This window comes from Mobula hypostoma, chromosome 17, assembly GCF_963921235.1.
Source record: "Mobula hypostoma chromosome 17, sMobHyp1.1, whole genome shotgun sequence".
Taxonomy (NCBI): domain Eukaryota; kingdom Metazoa; phylum Chordata; class Chondrichthyes; order Myliobatiformes; family Myliobatidae; genus Mobula; species Mobula hypostoma.
This window is the reverse complement of record NC_086113.1, coordinates 10,671,702-10,698,248: the sequence shown is the minus strand read 5'-3', so window position 1 is coordinate 10,698,248 and position 26,547 is coordinate 10,671,702. Positions and strand designations below refer to the sequence as shown.

The 26,547-nt window shown below is 37.6% G+C and overlaps 3 protein-coding genes across 3 annotated transcripts; all 3 read right to left on the bottom strand.

The window, feature by feature from the left end:
• Positions 1-854: 854 nt before the first annotated feature.
• LOC134357839 (homeobox protein Hox-A6) lies at positions 855-25,952 on the bottom strand. Its single transcript, XM_063069549.1, has 4 exons — positions 25,316-25,952; positions 24,826-25,130; positions 19,765-19,873; positions 855-962 (listed from the first exon to the last, which is right to left on the bottom strand). Exons 1-2 carry the CDS (start codon positions 25,743-25,745, stop codon positions 24,871-24,873), a joined length of 690 nt encoding a protein of 229 aa, XP_062925619.1. The 5' UTR covers positions 25,746-25,952; the 3' UTR covers positions 855-962; positions 19,765-19,873; positions 24,826-24,870.
• LOC134357837 (homeobox protein Hox-A4) lies at positions 7,972-9,920 on the bottom strand. The gene is made up of 2 exons (XM_063069547.1): positions 9,437-9,920; positions 7,972-9,087 (listed from the first exon to the last, which is right to left on the bottom strand). The coding sequence occupies exons 1-2, from the start codon at positions 9,852-9,854 to the stop codon at positions 8,762-8,764; spliced, it is 744 nt and encodes a 247-aa protein (XP_062925617.1). The 5' UTR covers positions 9,855-9,920; the 3' UTR covers positions 7,972-8,761.
• Positions 20,236-24,819, bottom strand: LOC134357838 (homeobox protein Hox-A5). Its single transcript, XM_063069548.1, has 2 exons — positions 22,264-24,819; positions 20,236-21,808 (listed from the first exon to the last, which is right to left on the bottom strand). Exons 1-2 carry the CDS (start codon positions 22,847-22,849, stop codon positions 21,558-21,560), a joined length of 837 nt encoding a protein of 278 aa, XP_062925618.1. The 5' UTR covers positions 22,850-24,819; the 3' UTR covers positions 20,236-21,557.
• Positions 25,953-26,547: the final 595 nt, after the last annotated feature.

Sequence of the window (26,547 nt, the reverse complement as noted above, 5' to 3'; positions counted from 1 at the left end):
TTTTTCTGGATTAAAATTGCTAAAATGCGTTATGGCAAGGGTTGGTATCTGGTATCTTTCTACTCCAAGCACGTAACTTCATCACTTTAATTTTATTTGTAAAACGTTGTTTCCTTTTGTAAATTCTGTCCTTAACAGATAGCTCTTATTATTTTTCTTTCTTTACGTTCTTCTACATAGCATTTTATGTCTTATCATTTTATATTTCTAAAAGTCATTATTTAAGCATTCATTCTAATCAGTTTTACACAACGTGGATACACATTCTTCAACCTATATTCTCGTCAGTAAACATTGTCTCATGCCACAAATGGTGCAACATGGCTCTGAATATAACATTCATAAAAGTTTTAAGAAAACTCGCACACCTTAAGTTTTCAGTTCCGCAGTTAAGACGAGCTGGCAATGAATTGATTAAAATTATGATCGTTACTATGTCTTCCAATGAAGGACGAAGGACAATCTGTTCAACCTTTAAACTGAACATACTTTATGATTGCACATTCTCTAGATTCTTAACTCGAACCAAAATCCGTGTTCCAAAAAGGCCGGAGTAAAACTTTTAACATTGAGTAAAACATTAATGAATTATTGATTAACGTCTTGAAGTTCGAAAGTTAAGAAGCACGTTTACATAAATAGTTGAATATATAGTATAACTAAACATATGAATGATGACAGATAGGCAGATAGATAAATAGATAGATAGATAGACAGATAGATGGATAGGTTGATAGATAAATGGCTAGATAGATAGATAGATAGAAAGAAAGGAGTCGATCTTTTATTCCAGCTTTCTTTGCAGAAGGAAATATCCTGTTGTTGGGACGTGGGAAGGTCAAAAAATTAGCGTAGAGAAATTAAAAGAGTGAATTGAGCAGGGGATCCATCCAGGCAATGAATTCGCTTAAAGTTCAGGGCATGTCGTTAGATACTTTTCGAAGTCAGGCTGTATTTCAATCCTAGGAAAGTCAGAAAAGACTTTTAGGAATACAAAATTCAACCTGAAGATATTCGAGAAAATTGCTTTTATCAACACATGCATTATAAAGAGTGAGGGATCCAAATAAAGGGGCCTTCGGGCTTAACGATAAGCAATGACTTCCCTTTCCTTAGGTCAAATTTTGAGTCATCAATTACTAACTGAACTGGAATTTTTTTCCTCTGTGCAGATAGACAGAGCTACAAAGAAGTCTTATAGCTTACCTGACAATTCAGCCAAATCCAAACCAGCCTCAAAGGACAGATAAAGACTGCTGTGAAATTGATAATGTGCTTTCAGGGGAAAAGTTTCAACGCACGCTGAAGATCCTACATTTTCCAAATTATCCGGTCGTTTTGAATATCTTGCACTGTGCTTGCTGCAGGCACATTTCCTTTCTACAAACCTCTCTCAAAACAGAAAGGCCGGAGAATGAAGTTACTCCCCTAATACTGATTCGGCGCCCTGCAAAGTGCTGATCTGTTTCCCTTATAGGTTTCTGCAGCCGTCTGGGGTACTAGTTTTCTGTGAGATCTGTGTATTAGAGAAAGAGAGAGAGAAAAAAAAGAGCCCGGGAAACAAGTAGGGCCAAGCCGAGGGGGAAAAAAACCTTGTGGAATCCGTTCACGTGACTTAAAAATAATTGTTAGCAGAATCTGGATTAAATTTGGTTATTAACCGCATACAATAAAGTTTCTGTGGTTCATTGTTAAGCGAGTATGCTTGCAAACTGACATTGCATATATGCGAAGTTGATTTAGGAAACAGCTGCACCAGGCTTGAGAAGAGCTCAGTCCAAATGCGTTACTGAGGTAAGGGTGAAACCTTGCAACAGAGGAAAGGGGATTTGCACTTTAAACCCTAACCACTGCCACTCGTTCATTGACTTTAAAAAAAAACAAAAATCTAGATATTCGTATTTAACAAACAATATAACCGGTTAAGATAATTTATTGCGTTGAAATCCCACAATTCACGCTGCTTAAGAAAGAGAGAAGAAAACTATTTTACTTGGACCTCAAAACAGTAATTAAACTGGGATTCCATGCACATTTCTTTCTGACGTGCATCTGCTTGAGAACCCAAGAATTTATAAACCATTCAAACAAACGAGAGGGCCAAATGAAACAATTGTATTTGGTTAAATCTAATTGATGTAAGCCGTAAAAGGAAGGTCTCTTTTAAAAAAAGTAAAGCGGTTTATGTACCAGTAAAATTCTGGTTGGTTTTCATTTTCAGAGTGGCATATGAGAAACTCATTTCTGTGTGCGGGTCCAATTGACAAACCCATCACAACAAAGCATTAAGGTCGAGTAATTTATTGCACATCTCATTCCACGCCATAAAACTACTCCAGTTATCAAACGACAGTTTAAACTAACCAGAAAATTTGAGCTTTCTCATTACTTCTAACCTAACAAAAATTTGGCAATAATATTTATTCGATTTACTGCGGGCATAATATTACCATTAATCCAACGGATTTTAAGGAGTAAACAGACAGATTAAGGGCACCTCTGCCATTCTATCCCAAATCGATTCTTTCTTGAGGGTCTTTCTTACTAGCAGCCTCTTTTTTCTTAGAAACTTGAGTTTTATTTCCCATTTTGCGCGCTGTTGAAAATTTCACATCCCGGCCTAATATTCTAATCCCAACTGGATTTTCAATGTTCCAACACGGGAAGGTCGTAAATGAATATTCACTTTTAAACTGTATTTTTATTCTGTCTATGATAAAACTGCAAATCAAATCGGAAATGCAGCGCTTGTAGATAGTTACATGAAACGGGAAAAATGAGAGAAACGGAAATAGGCGGTGGCTCTTTGAAGTCCTTGTAAGTCGAGTAATAATTAAACAAAGAAACGCGCTAGTATTTCAACCCGCTTCACTGTATTTTGTTGATTATAGCTGGGGAATCGCGTGTTAGCTTCAATAAATGGGATGAAATTTGCTTACTAACTTTATAAACACAGACATTAGGGAGGTTTACATTGGAATAACGCAGGGACCAGATGGCAAATAAAGGGTAGTTGCACAAAGCACTTGTATTTTGCCAATTTTTTTTACAACAAATTAACATGTAAAGGAACATAACTGCCCTGCACAACTGCAGTTAGAGGAGGTTTCCCCACAAATGTGTCTGGAAAACATAGGGATGTTAACCTATACTTATTAGTATCTTGAAGTTGGTTTTCCTGGAAATAATTAGTGGGCTCCACATTTAATTCTAGAAATGTTTAAATAAATCAAGCTGTATGTTTGTGGCTCCAGTGAATTCTTTGAGGTTGCTGTGAACCCCTAACAAAGGAAGTACCCAAGGCTTTTGTTCCCTCAACTAACCACCAAACTGACACTCTCAAATGGCTCCATGACTACCTTATTTTGCGCCTGGGTAATACATTTTAACGCGGAAGGAATCTGATCTGCCGAGAGCATACCGCCTCTCATCTTATAACACTCTTGGAAAAATAAATGACATTTTCATTTAGTGTCCACTGATTCCGATGAACTGTAGCACCTAACCACCTGTTACTCCCAAATAAGTGTACCTGAGACTAGCCATGGAATTTCGGCATTACACCTAATTCCATTTCATTTTTTTACCTCCTTAACTCTGGTCTCTAGCCCATCTCAAATCCCAATTTGGTAATCCTGGTGCTAGCCCTGTTTCTGAATAGAGAGATCCAGATCTGTAAGAAGCATTCAATGTTAAATTAAAGGACAGTTGCCAAATGTGCAACTCATAATGTGTTTGTGCTGTTCCAATTTTAGGAGGTGGATCCAATTACAGAAGTGTTTTATTGGAATGCCAGCCCGGAAGTTCAAGCATTGTACTAGCCGGTATACTGTTGCAATTATCTTGTTTTGATTGATCATAACGAATAGTAGGACTAATAAAATGTACTTGAATGGAACGATAAGACATTTAATTAAGTGCTATGTACTTTTACTAATGATAGTTTGTTGTAAATATTGGGAGCAGTACTTAATTACGAGTGCAAACAAATGCACATTTTATGAATGCCCTTTCGCCAGGTAACAAAATCAAATCTATCTGTTAAATAGGAAAAGAATATTGAAAAGGATGAATGTATTCTCTGGCGAAGACAAATTTCATCTATATGAGTTCAAAGTTTATTCCAAAAACGGATGAAAATAAATGAATTTAAAATTTGAATAATCAACAGGGCTGGGGAATTATCGCAACATATAATAAAGACAGGTGTTTCTATACAACTCTGTAGTCTTATGTGTATTGTTCATAGTTGCAAATCAGGTCTAGACAAGAGCCAGGCAGTATATAGTCAGAATAAGTGCATCACTTTGTTCAGAATTACATATGTTAGTACATTTACTAGAGCAGCATAACTCTGTCATTTATTGTAAATCGCTCAAATTAATGAATCATAGAGGAATTTAGCTGATGCCTCTTCATTTCCAAACGCTCCTGCCTACAGTTGCAGCCCTGCGCATGTAAGAGATGGTGATTTATTAACGACAGGAAAATTGAACAAAGCAGCTCAGCTACACCGTGGTATCCAGGCATACATACTGTGAACTAGAACATCATCATATGTGTTTGTATTTGTTGCAATTAATCATGAAAAAATCTAAAATATTACTGACACGCGAGAGACTGACTAAACACCATCACAGACATGCCGTGATTTAAATCTGAATACTAAAGGGCGCTATTCATCACATTTATGACAGTTTTAAGAAATAAAAAAAATGTTAAAACATAAACAGAATAAAGGAATGATCATAAAAACACTACTTACCACAATTCTTAGCTGATCTGTACCACTTCACTCTGAGACAGATCTTCCAATTATAGACTTATTTTTTAAGGAAACTTCATTTTCACATCAGACTGAAACAGATCTAGTGCGAATACTGACGACTACATATCTATTCCGGACCGGCTGCATTAATTATTTAATGAGTCACGTGACGGGAGAGATTAAAATTTCAATACATACACGGAGGAGACGCGTGACCCTTTATCTTGGAGTGTGGAGTTTTTTTTTCCTCTTTGCGCCCTTCTTACTTGAATCTTTATTGTTCGTGGGTTTCTTTTAGTGTTTGGATGCTCGCTGGTAAGTGATAATGCAAAAAATGACTGGCTTGTCCTGATCCCAGATTTGACAGGTCCGCCATTTATGTCACCTACATTTCGAGCTGCCTCAGTCCAATATTCCTGGGCATTTCTTCAAGCTGTCTTTATTGTTCGCCTGACAGTTTGATATTGAAGCTCAGTGTTACAGTACCCCGCATACATAACAGTCACAGGGAAGGCTAACTCTTTCATATGTGACTTTACATCCCCATAAGGCTGTTAAATTTGACACCGAATCGACCCTCACTAGCCACAGTCGATATTTTATTATACCACCCAAATGTGTATTAGGCTTTATTTTGTGATTAGAGGTCTTCGACATCCTACGATTATCATGGTACACACACTGGTTATTTTAAGTGTGACAAGGAACATTGTGCAGCAAAAACAGTCGATTTAATAACAGTCCCAGTAAATTTAATGGTTTGGTGGCAATTTTGCTTACAACCTCAGTTGGCTTTAGACTCAACCCATTTTGTTCTGGGCACTTTGCACTTGTGACTCCGTTTACATGTTTCGAATGAAGAAATGTTTTTACAATAAATTTAATCAGTTGCCAACAACTCTCGTAAATGTCGACTGCAAAACATATAATATCAAGAAAGTAAGCACGTGTTTGGCCGAGGAAAAAAAGTAACAGTTATTCTCTTCAATAATCCGAACAATGGAGTGCTCCGATAGGTGAATTATCTCACGATTACAAGTGAAGGATTGAATCCATTCTCTTAAGTCATTAACTAAAAATGTGTTATTAATTAAACCATTCAAAACAACCATTGTTTCTTATCACGTGCAACTTTCCGAGCTTGTATATAAATCATTGACAAATCTCCTTTACATAAGCACACGCCGCACATTTAAAAACATGAAGTTAGATACAGTTGATCTGCGTGTGCGTGTATGTCCATGAATGTATATGTGTGATTGTGCTTTATTGCGTGTGTAATATTCAATATTGTTGGATACATCAAGGTAGTTTAAATGCACATTGCTTGGACATCTTAGACAGCTTTTTTGATAACGAGCTGTATTCTTTTAGTTCCTATCTGCGGGCATAGGAAATAGTGGAAAGAGCACTGTCCATCTCTTAAAGGTCAAGGGTTTGAGGGGTCAGTCTGCAACGCTAAAAACGGCTAATCGGTCAGAAAATTTGTCCTCTTGGTGAACTCACTCTGGTTGCCCAGCCGTTGACAAACAATGCAACTTTTTATTACAAAAGGCCGTTCGATTTACAATAAACTAAACACATCAAAGAGAAAGAAAAAGATGCAAACTGGGGTTTCATGTGTTCAAGGCACCTAAAATTTGGTCTAATAAAGGACAGGCTATAATCAACTTGCACTTTGCAAAACTGCTTTTATATATTGTAAATTGCCGCCTGCCTTTGAAATATGCGTCCTATGATTTCCTGCTGTAATAACGTTGTCCAGCTAAAACTCCACAACTTTTCCAAGGATCTTGGGGGGGGGGGGGGGTTGCAGAGAGGCATGGTGTGTGTCGAGATGGCCACATTTTATTCAAGAGATCCAATGTGTTCATACACTTCTCTAAAAGAACACCCTTCAGACTTGCTGTTGAAGTATACAAAGAAGTATTTATTGAATGAGGTGATTAATGATTCTGGGTAAAATCTGTTATTTTCAATCTGTTTAAAATTCCTTTTTCAGATAAGCAAGCACGGTTGTCTAATGGCTGAAGTTTCTCGTCGTCCTTTCTTTTCCTTTCTATATTCGTTTGCAGTTGTCTTAAAGACCTTTTAGAAGCCGTGTTTTATAAAGTTTCTGTTTGATATTAGCTCTGGTTATTTGCAATTTCTTTTTAAAAAACAATGTATTTTAAAAGATTGCGGTTAGAAAGTAAAATGTACAATTCAGTTTATTTTTGTGAAATTCCGGGAAAAGCTTCTGATTGCTTTATTCGTGAGAATTTTGTGCGTGACCACAGATTATTCCAGTTTTTAGGCAATAATTTTAGGAGGAAATGAACCCAACGCGCTTAATTGCTTTCCCTTCGCCACAATGTGGTGCATTCGGTATATGGACTTTGTTTGTTCTTGTTATATTTTGTAGAGAAATAATTTTTTAAAAAGGAACGAAATTTCCTTGAGTGAATTTTAAACAATTGCTCTAACAAACTATCATTTGAAGAACGCATCATTTAATACACAGAAAAAAACTACGCTGATTCTCAGGAACGCTGATATCAGCGTTGCTTCAAACAAACAATATAATCAAGCAGATTAGATTATCGTAATGTTAGAAATCGATAGATACGACTTTATATTTAGTGAATTCTTGCTTAGCTAGCCTCTTCTACAAGATTAGCAAAACTATATAACAGTAAATATTCGCTTTATGCTCCCGCAATTTATGTTTCCCTGACCATTGAGAACAAGTAATGCTGGTTAGCGAAATTTAAATTTAGCATTTCCCTGGCCCGTAGATGCAAAGTCAATCTAAAGAATAATTTCACATGATTATATATACCCTATTGCAGGATCGGAAATATAACAATTAGCTTTATAAAAGGCCCTATTCGCCACCTTGCAGATGACTTATTATTTGATCGCCTCACATTTTACTGCATTATTTACGACCTAGTGACGTAGAACTTGATGTGGAAAGGCTGTAGAAAGATGAATTATAGACCCAGACAATAACTTATCCTCTTTCGCTGGATTATTCTTAGGAATCACGGGCTATTCTTTGCAATTTTTTTTTAGAAAGCTAGATTTTTTAGTTAAGAACGTGAACAATCACTTAAATGTATGGTCACGTTTTGGAGTGGAAGGAGTTCTCAGCTTCGGTGTGTTTACCAAATCCTCGCTGCAAGTAAATTGTACACATAAGAACTGAGATGGTCCACGAATTAACGTTTTATTTAAAGCCTGGGGCTTTGGTTTATACACTGTAAATTATGTCTTTCGTTTCAGGAACATTTGGCACTGCACATAGCACACTGAAATATCCACAGAAAATACACAAATCTTACCAATGATTTGTACAGTTTCGTCACACTTGGACTGTACCAAAATTGTTAAATATACAACTCGTCTGAAATCTCTGAATAAGCTTCTTGCACATTCGTTATACTGATATCAGTACCACAACTATATAGAGGATACAGATTTAAAATAAAGAAAACACCTTAAATAACGCTGGCGACATAATTTATTTCCTATATATGTAGCATCTGAACAGTTTATTTGCTCTAAAAACCATTTCCACATCCACAAATATTGCTGCCCTTCTCATTTTCTAAAACATGTTTATTCTTATATTCTCACAAATATTTCAACAGACTACACTAGTTGAAATGATGACGCTTACGGTTCCTCACAATATCTATTATTCACGGTCCTTTGCTCTTTTTGCTTTGAATATCATGGTAGAAGCCACTTTGACAGAACTTAGCATCGGTTCATGTAGGGATATTGAAGGATACAGAACGTACCCAATGAAACAGTAAAACATTTTTAAAGTCTGCTGAGAATGGGTTAACACAATAGAAATGCGTGGCCCTAATGAGGTTAACAGCATATTTCCTTTGGAAGAAAATTCTCATTGCCAAGAAATCCTTCCACATTCAAGTCAATTATGTGGCGAACACATTTTGGTCCAAACTATGTTGTGGGAGAGGGGTTGGAGACTCGAAGCAGCTATAGGCTTGATGAATTTGGTGCTGAACCATCTGGCTGTGGGCCCTGGGAGGATACTTGTGTTTGCTGGCTTGTAGAAGATGATGAGCTAGCAGAACGCATCTTAGTGTTAGGCAGTTTGTGATCTTTCTTCCATTTCATCCTTCTGTTCTGAAACCAGATCTTCACCTGGCGTTCAGACAGGCAAAGAGTGTGTGCAATCTCAATGCGTCGACGCCTGGTTAGGTAACGGTTAAAATGGAACTCCTTTTCCAGCTCTAATACTTGTTGTCTCGTGTAAGCAGTTCGAGACCGTTTGGGCTCTCCTCCAGTGTAATTTGGGTTCACTGAACAAAAAAAAAGTACCAAACATAAATACAGAGACAGGCACGAATCTGACAATGGGATTAGATGCACGTGAATGAAGGTTATAAAAGTCCAGAGTTTTTTGTCAAAGTGTTCTGACAACGGAGAACAATCTACTGCAATAAAATGGCTCTGGGTATTTAGGTTAGAAAAGCATCAAAGACACATGGCCAGAAGCGAGATCCAGAGCAATCAAATTTATGGGCTCTGTAATTACCGACCTAACAGTTAGGTGATCGTAAATCTCATGAAAGGGCTAGTTACAGAAAGGGTTCCGCACATCCGATTTCAAGTGAATTTTAATTGTTTCAGTTTGCTTTAGTTACTTACCGGTGGTAACGTGAATTTTCTTCATCCACGGGTAAACTATGGGCTCTTTGCTGAGAGTACCCTTCTGGGCAGTGGGATTTTTCGCATTTTGGCCACACAATGCTGGTGTAGCTACTGGGACCACTTCACAAAGCTGATTCTGTCTCGGTATGTGATTTTGGAGGCTAGTCTGCGACTGCATATGACCCCTTTGCGACATGTCCTGGTTGCCAGTGCCTTGGACATTGTTGAAGCTGTAGGTCGGCTCTGGGTAGTTTGATTGTGGGTATAGTGCCTCATGATGGAATCCAGTGTCCCGCGGCCGCTCGTAGTATTCAGGAGATTGGCTTGGTATGTAGTTATTTTGAGAATATTCCTCACAAGGTGGAAATTTTGGCTCAACGTAGTTGGAGTTTATCAAAAACGAACTCATGGTCATTAATTTCTGAAGTGCAAAATACTAATTTTTCTCGCGTTGTCGTTTTTCTGTTCCATAAAACCCTCCTACTTGCTGTCAAGTGTATAAAGTTAGCTGTTCATGTGATGTAAGCAGCCAATGGGACGAGTGGCTGTGGGTCCCGGATAAGGAAATACACCAATGATGAATGCATGGAGTCCAGTGAAAAATTCCATATTATCATTCAAAATCTCGTTTCCCCGAAATTATGTTGCCGCATAGATAGAAAAAAAAACCGTAGTAATCAGGAAAAAAACCTAATTGTAAAATAATTTTAAATAGGCAATGATGTCACGATATTATACAGACAACAGATATTTGCAAGATGTGTGTTAACGGGGGAAAATATCACAAGATAGTATCAAGAGCGGTCTGATAATGTCTTAAATAGTTTACTATTTTCTGAGAATGCGACTCTATAAGCATTTTCACTTATATATCGCAGGGAAGTTAAGGCTATTTGGTGGCATAATTCCGAGAGTTCACTGGAGTAACAGATGCCATTGAAGACATTCTGAGATTCAGCCTTTGAAAGAATTCCCATAAAATTCTAAAAAATATTAGGTTTAATGAAATAAAACTTGTGTCTTTTCGAATATCTCAGTAAGATTTCAATGTAAAATCACATTCGCTAAGTGTTGGAAGATTGTGTCCAACTGCTTCATGTATACTACTAAACGTGATGTAATCAATTGATATCAACAACATGATACAATAAAATTTTGTTAAAACTCCCATTTAGTTGTTCGATTGTGCAATATTTTTAATTTAATATTGTCCTATGATATTATTTTTTAAAATCTGATTTAATTGAGCTAGGTGAAATACGAGTGACAGAAACGAACATTGTATTATTGGAAATGGATTGTTAAAATGTATACTGATTGCATTACTTTTATGTATAAAAGCATGCAGAAAGCACAAATGCTCAGTAAATCGATTAATTTGAATGGATATATGTTAAAGGGAATTTACTAAACTTTGTTAATTTTGCACATTTCAATCTGAAACGAAGCTTATTTCATCTCCTTGCATAGCTAATTACTGAAAAAAACAATTAATTTCCAGGTAATTCTACAATATCACGGTTAAGAGTGGATGAATGAAACATGTAACTTTAATAAATGCTGTCTGTTAAAGCAATGCATTAAAATATCAGTGGTATTTGATAAAGCCTTCTAATGTTTGCTGTCTTTTCCTTCAAAAGACAATAATAAATTGAGCACGCTGATTAGCGTTTTAGATTAGTTAACCTGATTAAAATTCTATCATGCTTACATGCGAATTCTGATATTTTTCGAATACATGCAATAAGAAGTTGCCCTCAACAGAATAAGTGCCAAGTTGCTGCATTGCGCGTTACATTTCCAAAATAAGCATATGCAATATGCTTTCTGGACTGCCATAAAAGTGATTCATTAGCATTCGTTCTTGTCAATAAGGGATGCGTTAAAATCTCAATTTTATTGTTTGAACGGCACACTGTATCCAGGCACATTTGCTCACATTTTATTAGAGTGAATCTTTTCCATGCACTGGAACACATATTTAGTAGAGTACATTTACCAGCCCAGCCTGTTCTGCAGCGGAGTGTAATCGCCCATTAGAACGCGTTCAATTAAACACCATGCTGTAAAAATCAATTGACTTTCGGTGTAATTAATACATGCTTATTTCCACTGCTCACTGTACAAAGAAGGGACAACTTAAAACAGCAACATACATTTCTTGTGCGAATTTATTTTGTACACCCCCTAGAATACATTCTGTGCATGTTTATATTTAAATTAAGTATAATACGGCCCACAATGTTATGAAATAATGTGGTCTAGATTATGTTAATAAAATCTTACTTCCTGTTAAACAACGCCCTTTATAAGAAATACAAACTTTCTAAAATTATTGTGCCCCCCACCACCACCACACGCCCCATGATTTTCCTTTGGTAGGCTTAGAGTGCATCGTTTTGCATTAACCAAATAAATTGCCAGTAAATAAAGCAGTCTACTAATTAACTTGGGTGATATCTGTATTTACGTTTTTTGTCGAAAAATGGGGAATTAGAGCTCATCGTATAAACACAGGGCGTTTCTGAAGACGAGCAAATGTAGGTCAGTCGCCAAAGCATTTTTTCCATAATAAACACAGATAGAGCCAAGACCCCCAAGTGTTAGCTCGCCTGCGTGCACATTTGACATTTTTACTGCAAGGGCAGATTTACAGCCATTTTAAAGAGAGAGGCAAAGTTAACGCTTTTTTACGACATTTCCAAAACCTGGGGATCTTAAGAACTTTCACCAAATTTTAATTTTAGAAAGAGTCGAGTTCATGAAATCTGTTTCACGTAAAAGAGGATCCAAGTTCTGAGGCACTAAATGGAAGATTTGTTTTCGCGTTTTAATAAATCAGAAATTACACTTTACCAGTCTTAACTCTTCCGAACAGCAAATCAGTAGTTTAGATGATTAAGAGTTTCATATTTTCTTCATTAGGCGTCCGAATCCATCTCGGGATTTATCAGATAGATTGCATCATGCCAAAGTGTACTTGTTTCGCATCTCTATCTGGGGCATGTGGTTAAAACAGCCGGTCTCCGAGTCAAAAACAAAATAAAACAAATAAAATGATACATTTCGAAGATACATCTTCGGGCAGGCTTGCACCGCATCCCACAGAGCTGCACAACTGTGCATTTATTGGACTTCGACACGGGAAACAAAACAAAAGGTTTTATTCAATGAAATGAGATTTCGTAAGGGATACGCGAAGCTAAGTTTGGAAGTGACCGAAAAGTGACACCGTGTGCATTTTGTTTCTTATTAATCTTATACATTGACAGTCTTTGTTAAGTAACAAGGCGTGCCATTCGTGAGGCGACATTTTCATATTTGTTAGACGCGGTGACCTGAATTTCACCTCGGCCTTGGACTTAGCCATTTCTAAAAGGCCTATAGTGCTCTTTCAAATACCAGAGTGTTTTGCCCAGGTCATTACCTTTGTGGAGGGGGGAAAAGTAGCCAAAATGCATGGGTTCTATACAGTCCCGAGTGTCGCAATAGCCATTTCTGTAGCGTGCTTCAATGTTTGTAAATATAACTTCTAGTGAAAGATCAATGCATTTGTAAAAATCTGTTTGATCAAACTCAGAAAAAAATAATTCTGGAAAATATTAAATAACATTTAAAAATACCAAGGATCGGATAATTTTCTTTTTAGATTTGATATTAATTTTAACATACAAAAAAGTTGCACAAAGGGCTGTATTGTGTTACTAATACATCTGCATTTAATTTGAAATCCACTCACTCGTGCCTCCATCCCTCTACAAACTTCATCCCCAATATATTATGTCAGAATGTCGTGCTCATAAAATAAATCTACTATTTTAGGGAACACGTTTTTCATATATGACCTTCAATTTTGAAAATTGTGACAAGATGTCCTGTTTCCTAATTTCACCAATGGAGTGTTCCCTCTCCAATGATTTCCCGCTTCTGAAAACGTTTTAATTTCCAACAAACTATTCTAGTAACAAGTGTCAAAATTGCAAAACGAAATTATTCGTTTAGGATAAGCTTCCCATCTTTCTTAGCGAAGGAAAAAAGGTCCATTTATGCATGATGGATTCCTGTCTTCTCTTTATTCGTATCTGTTATACAATATCATACCGTTTCCTTCTTTCACCAAAATCCGCCACTTTTCTATGAGTCCCTTACTGTGTCAGAAATGTTATTCCTTTTTATCCATACATACAGTAAATAAATATAATCTGAAATCTGTAAGTTTCAAGAAGAATGAGATGGAGGAGTGGGTGGGGGTAGGGGGTGTGAAGAAGGTTATATGGACTCCGAGTAAAGATGGCTCCTTGACCTACTGAATAATGCATTTGTTTTTGAATCACATATGAAATAGATTGGGTTTTTTTTGCAAACTGTTGGTGTACTGATTATGCAATTTGGCCTGCTCCTAACAAACATTAATTTCGTTTATCCCTACAACACTATGCTTTTTTTTTACTTTCCTAATCCATTACCTGTGTGTTAATGATTTTCGAATGCACGCATTCTCCAGTTTCTAGGTAGAACGCTAATATTGGTTTACAAAATACGCTGCATCCCGTTACTCATAATTTGCTAACTATGATGAAAATCAGGAAATATAAGACGTTTTTACACGGCTTTATATTCTCTATCGGTATCTTAAGCTAAGACGTATTTGATCATGATCTATAACATGACCAAACGGCGGCGGTGCTATTTAAATGCTTATATTTGTATAAAATATTATATCTGGATTTAATGCCCCAAACAAAATTTGACCTTCTTCTATGATTTAGTCGTTTACTTATTAGTTTACTTAGTCGTTAAGATTACACGCATAGCTAAGATTAGTTTGTAATACATTTAAAACACTGGCCGTAATCCTGTAATGATTCTAATGTTAGCTTGTGTATTTATCATTCTATATATAATTTATATTCTTCATATTATCTACTGAAATTTATTTTAGGGGGTGAAAAAAATAAGAGAGCAAGACATAGCTAAGGATTTGTTCAAATAAATAGAAGTAATTGAGGAAATAACTAAGCTTTTTTAACAGCTTTATATGTAGTTATTTCCCTCTCAAATGTTACACTTCCATCGATATGAACAAAACGGAAATGAAAAGGATACAGAGTAGGACACATACCTATATAATTTTATGATTTAGCTAGGATGTCAGTGCAAACATATGTACTTTTGAAATGTTCATTAATTCTAAATTAGCAGCAGTTGTTCTACATTTCTTTTTAAAAGAAGGTTTCTATGAATCTAAATTTAATTGATGTCGATCTTTGCCTAGGGGAGGACTGTGTACCCTGTTGTATATTGGAATTCGACAGACTTCTGCTGTATTTCAAATCCTAAAAAGCGTATTTCAGTGCGAACTTAAATAAAACAATTGAATTATCTTTTTAGACAAAGGTCTCTTGATTTTTTTTTGGTACAATTTCGAAAGATTTACCTGCTACATTTACACGGGAGATAGGAGAAATACCGTGGTCGATTTTTCAATATGAAATACAATGTGTCTCCATCATGAAAAGAGCATTTTTTTTCTTTCCTTTCGTCAGTAATTGAGGTCGTTCAGTCGCTAGGGTTCACCTGGAGTCCATTGCATGATACACGGGTAACTCAAAGCTATTTTATCTTTTGTGCTGATAGTCAAGATCGCGCTATAACATTGACATCAAACTCTGTCTGAGCAGATGATTGCAAGTCGGGCAAAACGTAAACTTTTGACCCTCAACTTTTTGACCCTATAGTTGTACCGCCCTGCCAACCACCGTACAGGGAGCCTTTTTCAAAGCCCCACTGAGGACTAGATAATATCCCCTTTCGTTCAGTATTTTCATGATGTACTGCTAATTTCAAGTTTTGGAAAGCTAAAGCAGTTGCATCCATTCCCTCTCCTTCTGTCCCACACCTAACCCCCCCCCCAACCCGTCCCCCCATAAGTGAAACGTCCTTTTAATCTTAAAAATGGCATGAAACTCAACAGTCTGCAAGCTGTTTATTCGAGTGCTCCTTTATTTTGTTGGATGTGCAAAGAGGGTAAGTTTTTTTTATCATTGCAGCGACCAGCCAATGTAATTATAGATAGTGTGGGGGAGAAAAACAGATCAATTTAACACGAGTTTACTTTCGCATTTTCGTTCTTTTCTGTTATACTGATAGAACAATGGGTACGCAAGCTTCCAACCCCTGCTAATACTGACTGTGAACTTGGTCTAAAGCGAGCTCTGCTGGTGAGTTGCAGAGTGTGCAGATACCTCTTTCTTCCCTGAAAACATGCCCTTTTTTGATTTAAGGAACGAAAATCCTCCAATCAATGAAATAATCCCCATCCAAATTACATAATTTTTGTACAAGAGGGGCGCATTCTGAACTCTCCTTGCCAAAGACGCGTGACTTTAATATGATACCCTCTTAAGAAAAAAAAAGATGCATTATTAATTAGTTTATGTCGCAACTGTAAGCAGTAGATGAAGCAAACATAAAAGGAGGCGGGAAAATAATAAAACTTTGTGAAATTTCCTTTTGCGTATTGATTCTAAGTGAACTCTCTCTAAAAGATTGTTTTAAGCTACTGATTCCTTCCTCCAGAGAAGAAGGTTGACAAATACAAATGCATAAACATAATACATACTGCTATTTTAATCTTTGCGTAATGATACCCTATTTAGATAAAGTGTGTATGATAACTACTTGCATCGCCCTTTTTTTGTGAAGGACATGTCTCTAGTAACAAAATAAAAAATATATATTATGGTTTATTTAGTGGGTTCGCCTGTTTCACTCCCCCCCCCAACCCATTCCATCTGTAGCAAGACATACTGATGTGAACGGAATCTTTCAGCGTTTTATTACAACAATATCTTCCATTCCAGTAAACACACCGCGGTTATTAATGAAACCATTTCAGGAAGACTTAACAAGTTCTTTATTTCTACAAGGTCATGCTGCAGTCAAAACTTTACGGCTGAAAAATTCATGGCAGCGTATTTAGTAACAATCTGCTTCTTTAGCTCATTAGTTGTCTCTGCAGAAATACAGTTAATTCCATGAACCTGAGTGCCAAGGGACTTCGAACAAAATAAAGAAATAAAACGTGAACGTGACGGAACTCCTGAGAGCATACGTGTGTTACTTTCTTTTAACAACCCTCATTTTTAGACCTCAAATATTCCATTTAACAATATCGCCAAGAGTCAGATAGATGGACTAAATGCAACTAAAAAAGACAACTACTCGGTTAAGCACTTACGTAGCTTGCTAGATAATCTGAACTGATATGTTAGGTCATCATGTGGATAATATTATCACACATGCATTTCTGCTTATTTCAGTGAGCTGTATGGTAACATTTTATGCTCATAAACAGAGCAATATTGCCACTCCCTTTTAAAGTTATTTTAAGATGCAATGAATACCAAGTCAATTATCTTACTTTAATCATAAATAGTTACTCTCAACACTGCCAGCCGCTCTTTCCCACCCACCTTCCCACCACCACCACCACCACCAACAACAACCCCAGATCCACTGAGAGGGCCCCCGAGAAATTTGTCCCTGTCTCACATAATACAAAGATGCATACATTTTAGAGATTACAAAAAAGGGACAACTACATCAAAATCCTTGTAACGGGCTCTTGGTTTGATAAAGAATCTATTTGTTGTGGTTAGAGAAACTTCTATTCTGTCCAAAAGCAAACTAGCATAGATTGCAATTGAAGTACGTGGTGCCCTTTCGATGCCCTTAGCACAGAAGAAACGTAAGCACGTCGCATTCCAGGTTTTTTGGCGTCCATCTCTTTACCACTCAGAACTTCTCATTTGTTTAACATTTATATTTTTTCTTCACGATAAGGGAATTGTTGGCTGAACCACACAGAAGCTGCTTTTAATTTCAACCACTGATTAATGAGATGGTATGTTAAAGGGTAGAGATATGTTACGTTAAAGCTCTCAATTAAACGCCTCAACTAAAACTTATCCATTGCTTCAATTTGAGAAAACAAAAGATTTTTCACCTATATCCGATTTCTAAATTGAACAACAGCTTTTTGAATGAGGGTTCATTCACTACATTTTCAGATTAAACATTCTGTCTTGTAAGAAATTGAATTTATTGACAATTTGTGTTTCACAAACTGAACAGATTGCCTTTGTACTCCGTGTTATGTCTTTGCCAAGGGCCTTCTTGAAGAAGACTTTGTAAAAGGCATATCAAATAATGAACCGCTGATTTTGTTTTGAAAATGTGTCTGTAATCGTTCACGTAAAATGGCAGCCTCAAACCATTGAAAGGATGCTTCTGAAAGGCAAATACAGTTCTCCTCAGAAACTAGTTAAACTCCCACTCTCCCTCTCTCAGTCTCTGTCTCTCTCTCTTCCTCTCTATCTCTTCCCCCAACACACACACACACACACACACACACACACACACACACACACACACACACACATACACACCCCCTCCCTCTCTCCTACACCCTCAAGTATACAGATGCAGTATACTAAATGGAGAAAGAAGGCCTTATAGAAAATAGTAGGTACCTTACCGAGGAAATCTCAGAACTCGGCACTTTTGGGGGAGCACCCTAAGCCATTCTGTATTGGTCCCTATAGAATATCTGCATTGCTCAAGGGTGTGCAGTTCCCATTTTAGATAGCATGCATACGTTTAATCCTTAACTTGACAGCATGCTCCTCCAACTTTTTGTCCAGTTTGGAGTGTAGAATGTTTTTTTATATATAAATGAAATGTCCCCCCACCCCAAGTTCAGCAAATTATATCAAGTGCATAACCCTTTGAGTAATTTGAAACGAAATAAAACATTACCACTAGGGTTTAGGAATGCATTCGCAAGGAAATCAATTGTAACTGTAATAAGTAATATGTAATGTTTGTCTGAATGGTACTCCAGCACTGATTGAAACTAAAGATCGTTTTGGCTTGTTATAAGAGGCCTTTAAGTGATCTGGACAGATGATATATTAAACTGTCATATTTAAATGTAAACTAATACAAAGGAAATTACAACAGATTGACGCGATTGACATGGCCGATCCGGAACTGCTGTATTGATACAGGGGCCGATTTCCTTTATTTACTGTTGGGTTTTATAGCACGTCGTAAAACAGACCTAATTGCAGTGGAATGTTTTGAGTGTAAGTTCTGGAGGGTAATTGCTTTCAACCTCTTTAAATCTGTAGTCGCCTATTATCTCTACTCCTTATAGTATAGGTTTGCTATGACATTACAAACGAAAATGAAATATCCAGAGAAGTTAATGAATTTTGCTCTCAAAAAAAACTTCCGTTCTTCGGAAATACTGTTTTCAAGCATTCTTCCTTTGATTATACATGTAAGCCTTCATCTACATTCTAGACTAGCGGAAGCTTCAAAGAATAAAAAATCGGTCATAAACTTTATGGTTCGTCAGCCACTACTGTGGGAAGCCTGCAATTCACGAGAAAAACAATGTTGGCGTTACAACAATTAAGAGTAAAAGTTGCAGTAACTTTTCTATTGGGCGTATTTCAGATGTTATGTTATAAATAAATTTGGTCTTTCTGTGGCACATGTGCCTAAGTTTAGATCTTAAGGATGTTTTTCTTTGCAGTAACATCTTTTGTTATATTACCCGTACTTCCATTCCTCAAAAGACTGATGATTGTCGCCATAAAAGTTTAAATTACGATTTCGAGGAGGGGGCTGGGGGGAGGGGCGGTTTGCTTGGTTACGTGAAAGAATCATGTAATACAGTCTGTGTACCTTAATCAGCTCATGTGTGCAGACTGGCTTTATTTTGGAACTCTTCAAACCACACTTACACCCTACTCATTAAAATATCAGTACCCCGTAAGCTCCCGAATTGCTTGCCAATGAATACATTTGAAACATATACTTTGAAACAACACCAACAAGAGACTTGTCACAACAGCAGCAGAACACTCCCCTCAAACAAATCACAAATAAACACATTAAACACCACTATCAGAGTTTGCGGGGCAAAAAAAAAGTCTGTCCACAGTATAAAGTACTGAACAATAACAGTAGCTTTCGGTAAGAATTAATCGTGCCTTGCAAAAACCTGTTACATTTTTAATGGAACACACACACTCCTCCCTCAAAGTTTTTTTTTCTTTCTTAATCTTTCATTTTGGCACGACTTGATTTGTTAAAAAAACAGAAGCTTCATTTGAACGCAAAAAGAAACTAATTCGTAGCTCACTCAGACTTTTTTCTCTGCCTCAGTGCACTCTGGGTGCCGCTCAAGGCCTGAGTTACTGGGCCAAATTTCTTGCTGAGAATTGCAACGATAATATTTCAACAGAATTTACCTTGTATTGCAAGAAAACACAACTTTCCTGTATACTGGAGTTGTGGAGCTGTGGATAGTCCTCTGAGCAAGAAGATTAGCCATTTGAGTGGCCTGCCTGCACACGCAATCTGCAAAGGAGCCAAATGAAGTCCAGCGTCAGTGAGATTATATGTTATGTAGAATATACTGTTCCATGTCAACTCCCCAAAACCATAAAACTTACTTTAATGACACCACGTGATTTTTTATAGCCAGTGAGGCTATCAGTCTGTGCTATGGATGATTTTACGATCTAATTCATAGACAAAACCCTATTCATTTGGCACCCAAATGTCATATAGCCGGAACTGAGGTGTATAAAAGTTTACTGTTTATAACTTTAAAGGACGAGCACTCACTCAGCAGAAAGGGTGAAAGTACTGATCCCCCTTGCTGTCAGGAGCTAAGTGGTGACTTTTCTGCCCTGCTTTCACGCGGTAAGTGAAGTTAACTCTGTAAAGTGAAAATACCTGTTGGAAGAGGTTTACGCTACACTTTAGAATGGGGGAGTTGAGAGATCGTGGGCTTAACGCCTACCTGCGGAACAAAAGTGGTTGGAATGCTTCAGGGTGCAATCTTTCCTCAGACCCACACTATAGAGTTTCAGAGAAATCAGGTCTATGAAAAGGGTTTGTTCAATTGCAAGAACAGCAATGGAGGCAGCAAGGAAATTGGCGTTTTAGCAGGAGAAGGAAACGGTGCGCAAAATTCAGAGCGCAAGGACTGGGATTCAAGAGGCGTACGTATTCACTCCGAAATGCGTAAAAACACCAAATTACAATATAGCACCACGTTCAAATATTCACTGAACTAATTCCTACCGAATTCCGCCATTTGCAATAATCATAAATTTCGAAATGCATTTGTTAGAGACCCGTCTTTACAAGTTTGCGCAACTTGAAACCCTGTGGTTAACCAATCTGCAATATTTTCATCTAGAGCAAAGTTATAAAAATTATGCCAAACTTTTACTTTTTTTTGGACAAAAACTATGTTAAGCGTTTGTAGTGGAAACATTTTAATTCACAAGACAACAAACGCAAGAGAAATACTTATCTGGGAGTCTAAAGAGCAGGAAAGTTACTATAGAAACTTTATTTTAACTTCCAGTCAGTTTTAAAAACAAATACAAAAGCTCATCACTAATTTCTTAAACTGCCAGTCTTTTAGGCTTTATAGTTATCCTTTGTCACAAAAAAACATACACCGACGCTGCGCTAAGAGCCACTTATTGGAATTCGTGCAAAGTCATACAAAGGCACAGCATAGACATACAGTTCAAAGTCGCAATACCCTTCACAAAATTCACTGCTCACTAATAACACAGAATAGGTAGCATCTCAGTGATTTAACACTACGATATCAAATACAGAGGACGATGGTCTGAAATTAAATTCGTATTGCAAGCTTGGAGCTATTTTGACATTTAGCAACACTAACACATACATACACTTTTTTTGCAGAGTGCAACACATAATTACATTTTACTAGACGATTTTATACAGTTACTTCAAGTAATACCGCTTGTATTAATATAAATAAGTTAAAACAGCTATAATTCACAAGGCTATCCTATTCCTAGACAATATACTGTAAGCAATGACTTGTACAGGCAACAGTACGACCAGAAAGCAGACTAACGATGCAAAGATTGGAATACGGCAACATGGAAATGCTTTTCTTCATAGAAGTAACACGGGAAAAGAGTTTTGGAAGTCAGTACTGTATTGACATTATGCTAATTGGTCAGCTAGTGGCCAGTGCTTCTATTGATCAAGGGCGATATCCGCCTCCTGCAGCGGCCATGCTCATGCTTTTTAACTTGTTATCTTTTTTCCATTTCATCCTCCTGTTTTGGAACCAGATCTTAATCTGTCTCTCGGTTAGGCAAAGAGCATGTGCAATTTCTATCCGTCGTCTCCGGGTCAGATATCTATTGAAGTGGAATTCTTTCTCCAGCTCCAGCGTTTGGTATCGGGTATAAGCGGTTCTGGCCCTTTTACCTTCTGGTCCTCCCATACTGTCTGTAACACACACACACACACACAAAAATGAATCCTTTGTTTAGTGCAATCAGTGTAATATGAAATACACTACAAAAAAAAACACAAGCTGAATGCAGGAGACTGAAATTTAAGCACCCGCCTGTCTACGTTAACCTTTGCGCTCCTTCTATGCCTTAATAGCAAAATGACTTTAGAAACTTAACTGGAACAAAATGTTGAAGTCTCCACTTGGACGAATCTGCCCCACTATTAACCACACCTTTTTCAATCTAACAATTCTTATTTACCCCCACATTATGATACGTAACTGGATACTAATATTATCCCACCCCGCAAATGGTTACAAATATAATTACAGCTTAAAATTATGACCCTTACGGAAGTCTTAGCGTATATATTTAGCGTTTTGATTTACAACGCGTAAAGTAATTTAAGATTCCACTAATGCAAGGATGAAAGAGGAGGGAGTTTACCGTGACTTATGTGCAGTTTTCGCATCCAGGGGTAAATCTGAGGCTGCTGCTGTGCTGTGCCTTGCCCGTTCTGTGAACTTGGAGGGTCGCTGCTTGCCGGGGTGTCATCCTCAGTACCAGGCGACGTGCCAACCCCATCTCTACTGATTTGACTGCTGCTGCTGCTGGAATTTGAGGAGGTAGTTGGGCTTGCTATGGAGTTTTTGATTCCGGGGTGGTTGTCACTGGCAGGCGGACTGACCACGGCGGAGCAGGGCAGAGGGTCAGGTGAAGGAGACTGAGTGGACGTGGCAGGTTGGTTGTACCTGGTGTCTGCCCCTGCTTCTGGTCCTGCTCCTGCTGCTGCTGTTGTTGCTGCTGCTGCAGAGTAGCTTCGAGATCTTTCACTGGCATTAAAGTGGTTAGATGCTGGACGACTAATGCTGAGATCCATCCCATTGTAACCGTAGCCGTACCTGCTGGAATGCATCGTTGCAGAATCCCTGTATTGCTCGCTCACCGAGCTATGATCTCCATAATTATGTAACTGGTAGTCCGGGCCATTTGGATAGCGACCGCAGAATGAGTTTACAAAGTAAGAGCTCATTTGATTTTTTTATTTATTTATTTTTTACTTGATTTGTGGCTCTTGGTCGTTTGTGCGTCTAGCACCCTGCACAATTTATGATGAATTATGGAAATGACTGGGACATGTACTTCGTTCCCTCCTACGTAGGCACCCAAATATGGGGTACGACTTGAAATCACGTGCTTTTGTTGTCCAGTCGTAAATTCTCGCTGATGACCTCTAGAGGTAAATCCGTGCACTGTGGCTACAAATTGGAAGGTTGCGAGGAAGAAAGAAAGAGGGTGGCGCGCACGGGGGCGCGCCGGCGGCTCCCAGCACTGGCTTTGGGTTGTCCTTGCGCGCCACCCTCTGGAGACAGAGGCTATGCGACTGTGGTTGTGATGAACGGGAAAATCGGCCTCGGGTCGAATTAAGGCTACCACACATTTCAAACTTAACCATTACATTTCGTAGAATAAATCACATAAACCAATGGGAAGAGCATCTTTCAAAAAAAATCTACGTCGCACAGCAGTACATTTATTTAACCCACCAGAGATGTTGGGTTTTCTTAAGATAGAGCTGATGGTGGTACAGATAGGACTCGACGTTTTCTTGTAACTGGCTTGTTTTGAAATTTTTAAAATTAGATTTAATTTTAGTTATGTATTCTGTGATTTTCGTACGCTTCGGGTACCATCGCTGATTAGTTCAGGGGAGAAACGGTATCGTACAGCATCAAAATGCTAATTCTTTTAATCTGTTACGCCGTTTTAAATTTTTATTTTGTCTGCATAGCTCACAATGTTAGAGTTCACCGTGTATCTGCGGAAATTTCGAAGCCACCCCGCACTTAAACTCTCAAGCCAATTTTCGCGTTCTTAAAACTCATGTCACGTATATTGAAGATGCGTTTAAATTTTTCCAATTTACTTTATTACATATTACATCCTAAACAGGGACCCCTTTTCGATTGGTATATAAACGTCGTTTTGTGCCCAGTTTACGTGGAAATAATGTTTTTGCACAGCATTTTGCGTTGGTTCGATTAGTAAATGCTGTACATTATCTAACAAAAGGCAGCGCACTTTACAAATAGTCATCCACCTAATCAAAACATCAGCTTTGTGCAAGACCACTATTTCTAGGTTTGTTGTAATAAATATCATGAAGAACGTTTTACAATTTAAACGCGGCTCTAGCTACGTCTTTACTTGTGCATTTAGTGAAAATTGCCCTATTTAATGAACCCAGAAACCAAATAGTCATTCTTACCACGTATACAGTCCATTATTTTCCTCTCTGAAACAAGGACATCTACCGATCAATTTCACAGTGCTAAGTTTCCTTTCACAGCTTATTTAATACAAAAAGTTTTCGGCAGCTTTTGCTAAAGGCTAAATTCTTACAAATTGGGCACCTTGCTTTTAATTATATATTAATGTATATCTTAATATATATTTAAGACATTTTTATCCTCAAAACTTCAATTTAAAGCGAAAGCGTTACCAACCTAGCTTAGTTTATCGTACGAATGTCAGGATAAAAGGAAATATAATTGTTTTCTTTGTAAGAGAAAGAATGACACGACCTGCCTGAATACTGTGCCCTCTTAATATTCTAAAAATAACAAAAAATGGTGGCAAATTGTGGACATATACAATGCAATATTTATCATTAGCAAATGGGCATATCTACTACGATCATTTATTTGGAGACTGTCAAATTATACCTACGGAGCAAACTATCCATTGAAACAATTGGGTCATTATTTGTGGTGCAACCCATCACATAGTAACGACTAGAAAAGCAGAAACATTCACACTTCGCATTTATAAAACAATTAATCCTACACCGTATAATTATTGTATCCTATGGAATGCGAATTATTTGAACAATTCCTCTACCAATTATACATAGACACAAGCTCAAGAGGAACAACGAAAACAAACAGATATACGATTATTTTTTTCTCTCTCTAAACTGTTTAGCAGAATGAGCACATTGTAACTCACTACCAAACAGAAAGGCCCAGGGTAACTTCCTTTGAATTTGCGCTCTTACTCCCCTGTTTTATCTTCTGCTTCTTCGCTGTTGGATTCTGTTGTGTTTAGAAGTTTGTTTTCCTTTTTCCATTTCATTCTCCTATTCTGGAACCAGATCTTTATCTGACGTTCTGTGAGGCAGAGTGCGTTGGCAATCTCTATCCGGCGGCGTCTAGTTAAATATCTGTTAAAGTGAAATTCTTTCTCCAGCTCAAGTGTTTGGAATCGTGTATAGGTCTGTCGTCCTCGACGCCCATGAGGCCCAAATACAGAACCTACATGGTGGAAACACAAACGTCAAAGAAATTCAAAACAGTAAAGTCATATTATCAAATCAACCATATTATTCAATTCCCCGATTCGACCCAGAGTGCCCCATTTAAACACTGTAATTAACATATGTAAGCACTCCTCTAGTAAAGTTGGAACAAAGTGTCTGTAGGCACTAAAATATACTCACTGGAACTTGAATTCATTCGTTGCATCCAAGGATAAATTGGAGTACTGTACTTCCGGTCGTTTCCTTCTTCACTCAAAATTTTGTTTTGCGCACAATCTGTTTTGTAATGTTGGTCTGAGGAAAAGAAGTCATCCTGGGGTCTATGCTTTCCACTACCGGATGGCGAGATACTGGCTAGATCCTTTTCAGGGTAGAAACAAGAAGCACCATAATCATACGATGCACGATTGCAAGCTATTACTGAATTGGATTGTTGATAATAACAAGGTGAAGAGTAACTCTTATCCTGGAGGGTGGTTGCCCCATAGGAAGCTGGAAAGTGCCTTAGAGCATCATAGCCCGTTGTATAAAGTGGGATCTGTCCGAGGAAAGAGTCCTGGCCACTAGGCAGTGAAACAGGGAAACTGGGGTTCACAAAATACGAACTCATTTGCTCCACACTCTGTAGTAATATGATTTGTTATGTATTAGTACACAATGTGGTTTAGCTATTAGTAGTCATCGAGGTGGTTTGTTTCAGGATGGCCGAGCGCCAAAGCGACAGCAGCAAATATAACCAGCTGATCAGTGTCTGGCCAATAGAAAACGACTTTAGTTCAAAAAACTCCCTGGAGATCCGACGACTGTGCTAGCAAAGTTACAAACAACCAAATCAGTTCTGAACTATAACAGAGGTGGTTCTAATAGAATATTAGTGGCCCAATGAGAACCGTATTAGGTTACAGGATATAGTTATGCATGCATATTTCATATAGTCTAACACATGAAAAAATGGCTCTGCGTCACGTATTTAACAATAGCTCGATCAACAGTGATTAGAAGACAGATGCGAAAATAAGAAACAGAATAACAAATTATTATTTCAGTAAATGTGTTTTATATGTAGATGAACATTGTAATTTAGATAGGTAAATAACAGTTGTGAGAATAGATTTTTTTTTTCATTCAGTTCTCCATTTGGGTTTTTTTCATTGTACAAGCATAATGTCCCTTTTTCTTAGCTTGTGTAGACTAGGGAAACATCAGAAATCAGTCTCTGGAATAGTGTTTCTCTGACTATTTTAAATGCGGTAAAGAACAACAGCGTCTACACCTAGTGGGATAGGAAACACCAACAGTCTCCTGATTTCTGCTTTCAGTAAATTACCCCTGCTTAAAAGAAAGGGAAGAACACAGCCATAAGAGTATGTATTCAGGGAGATGATTTATAGATTTAATTTTGATATTCTTGC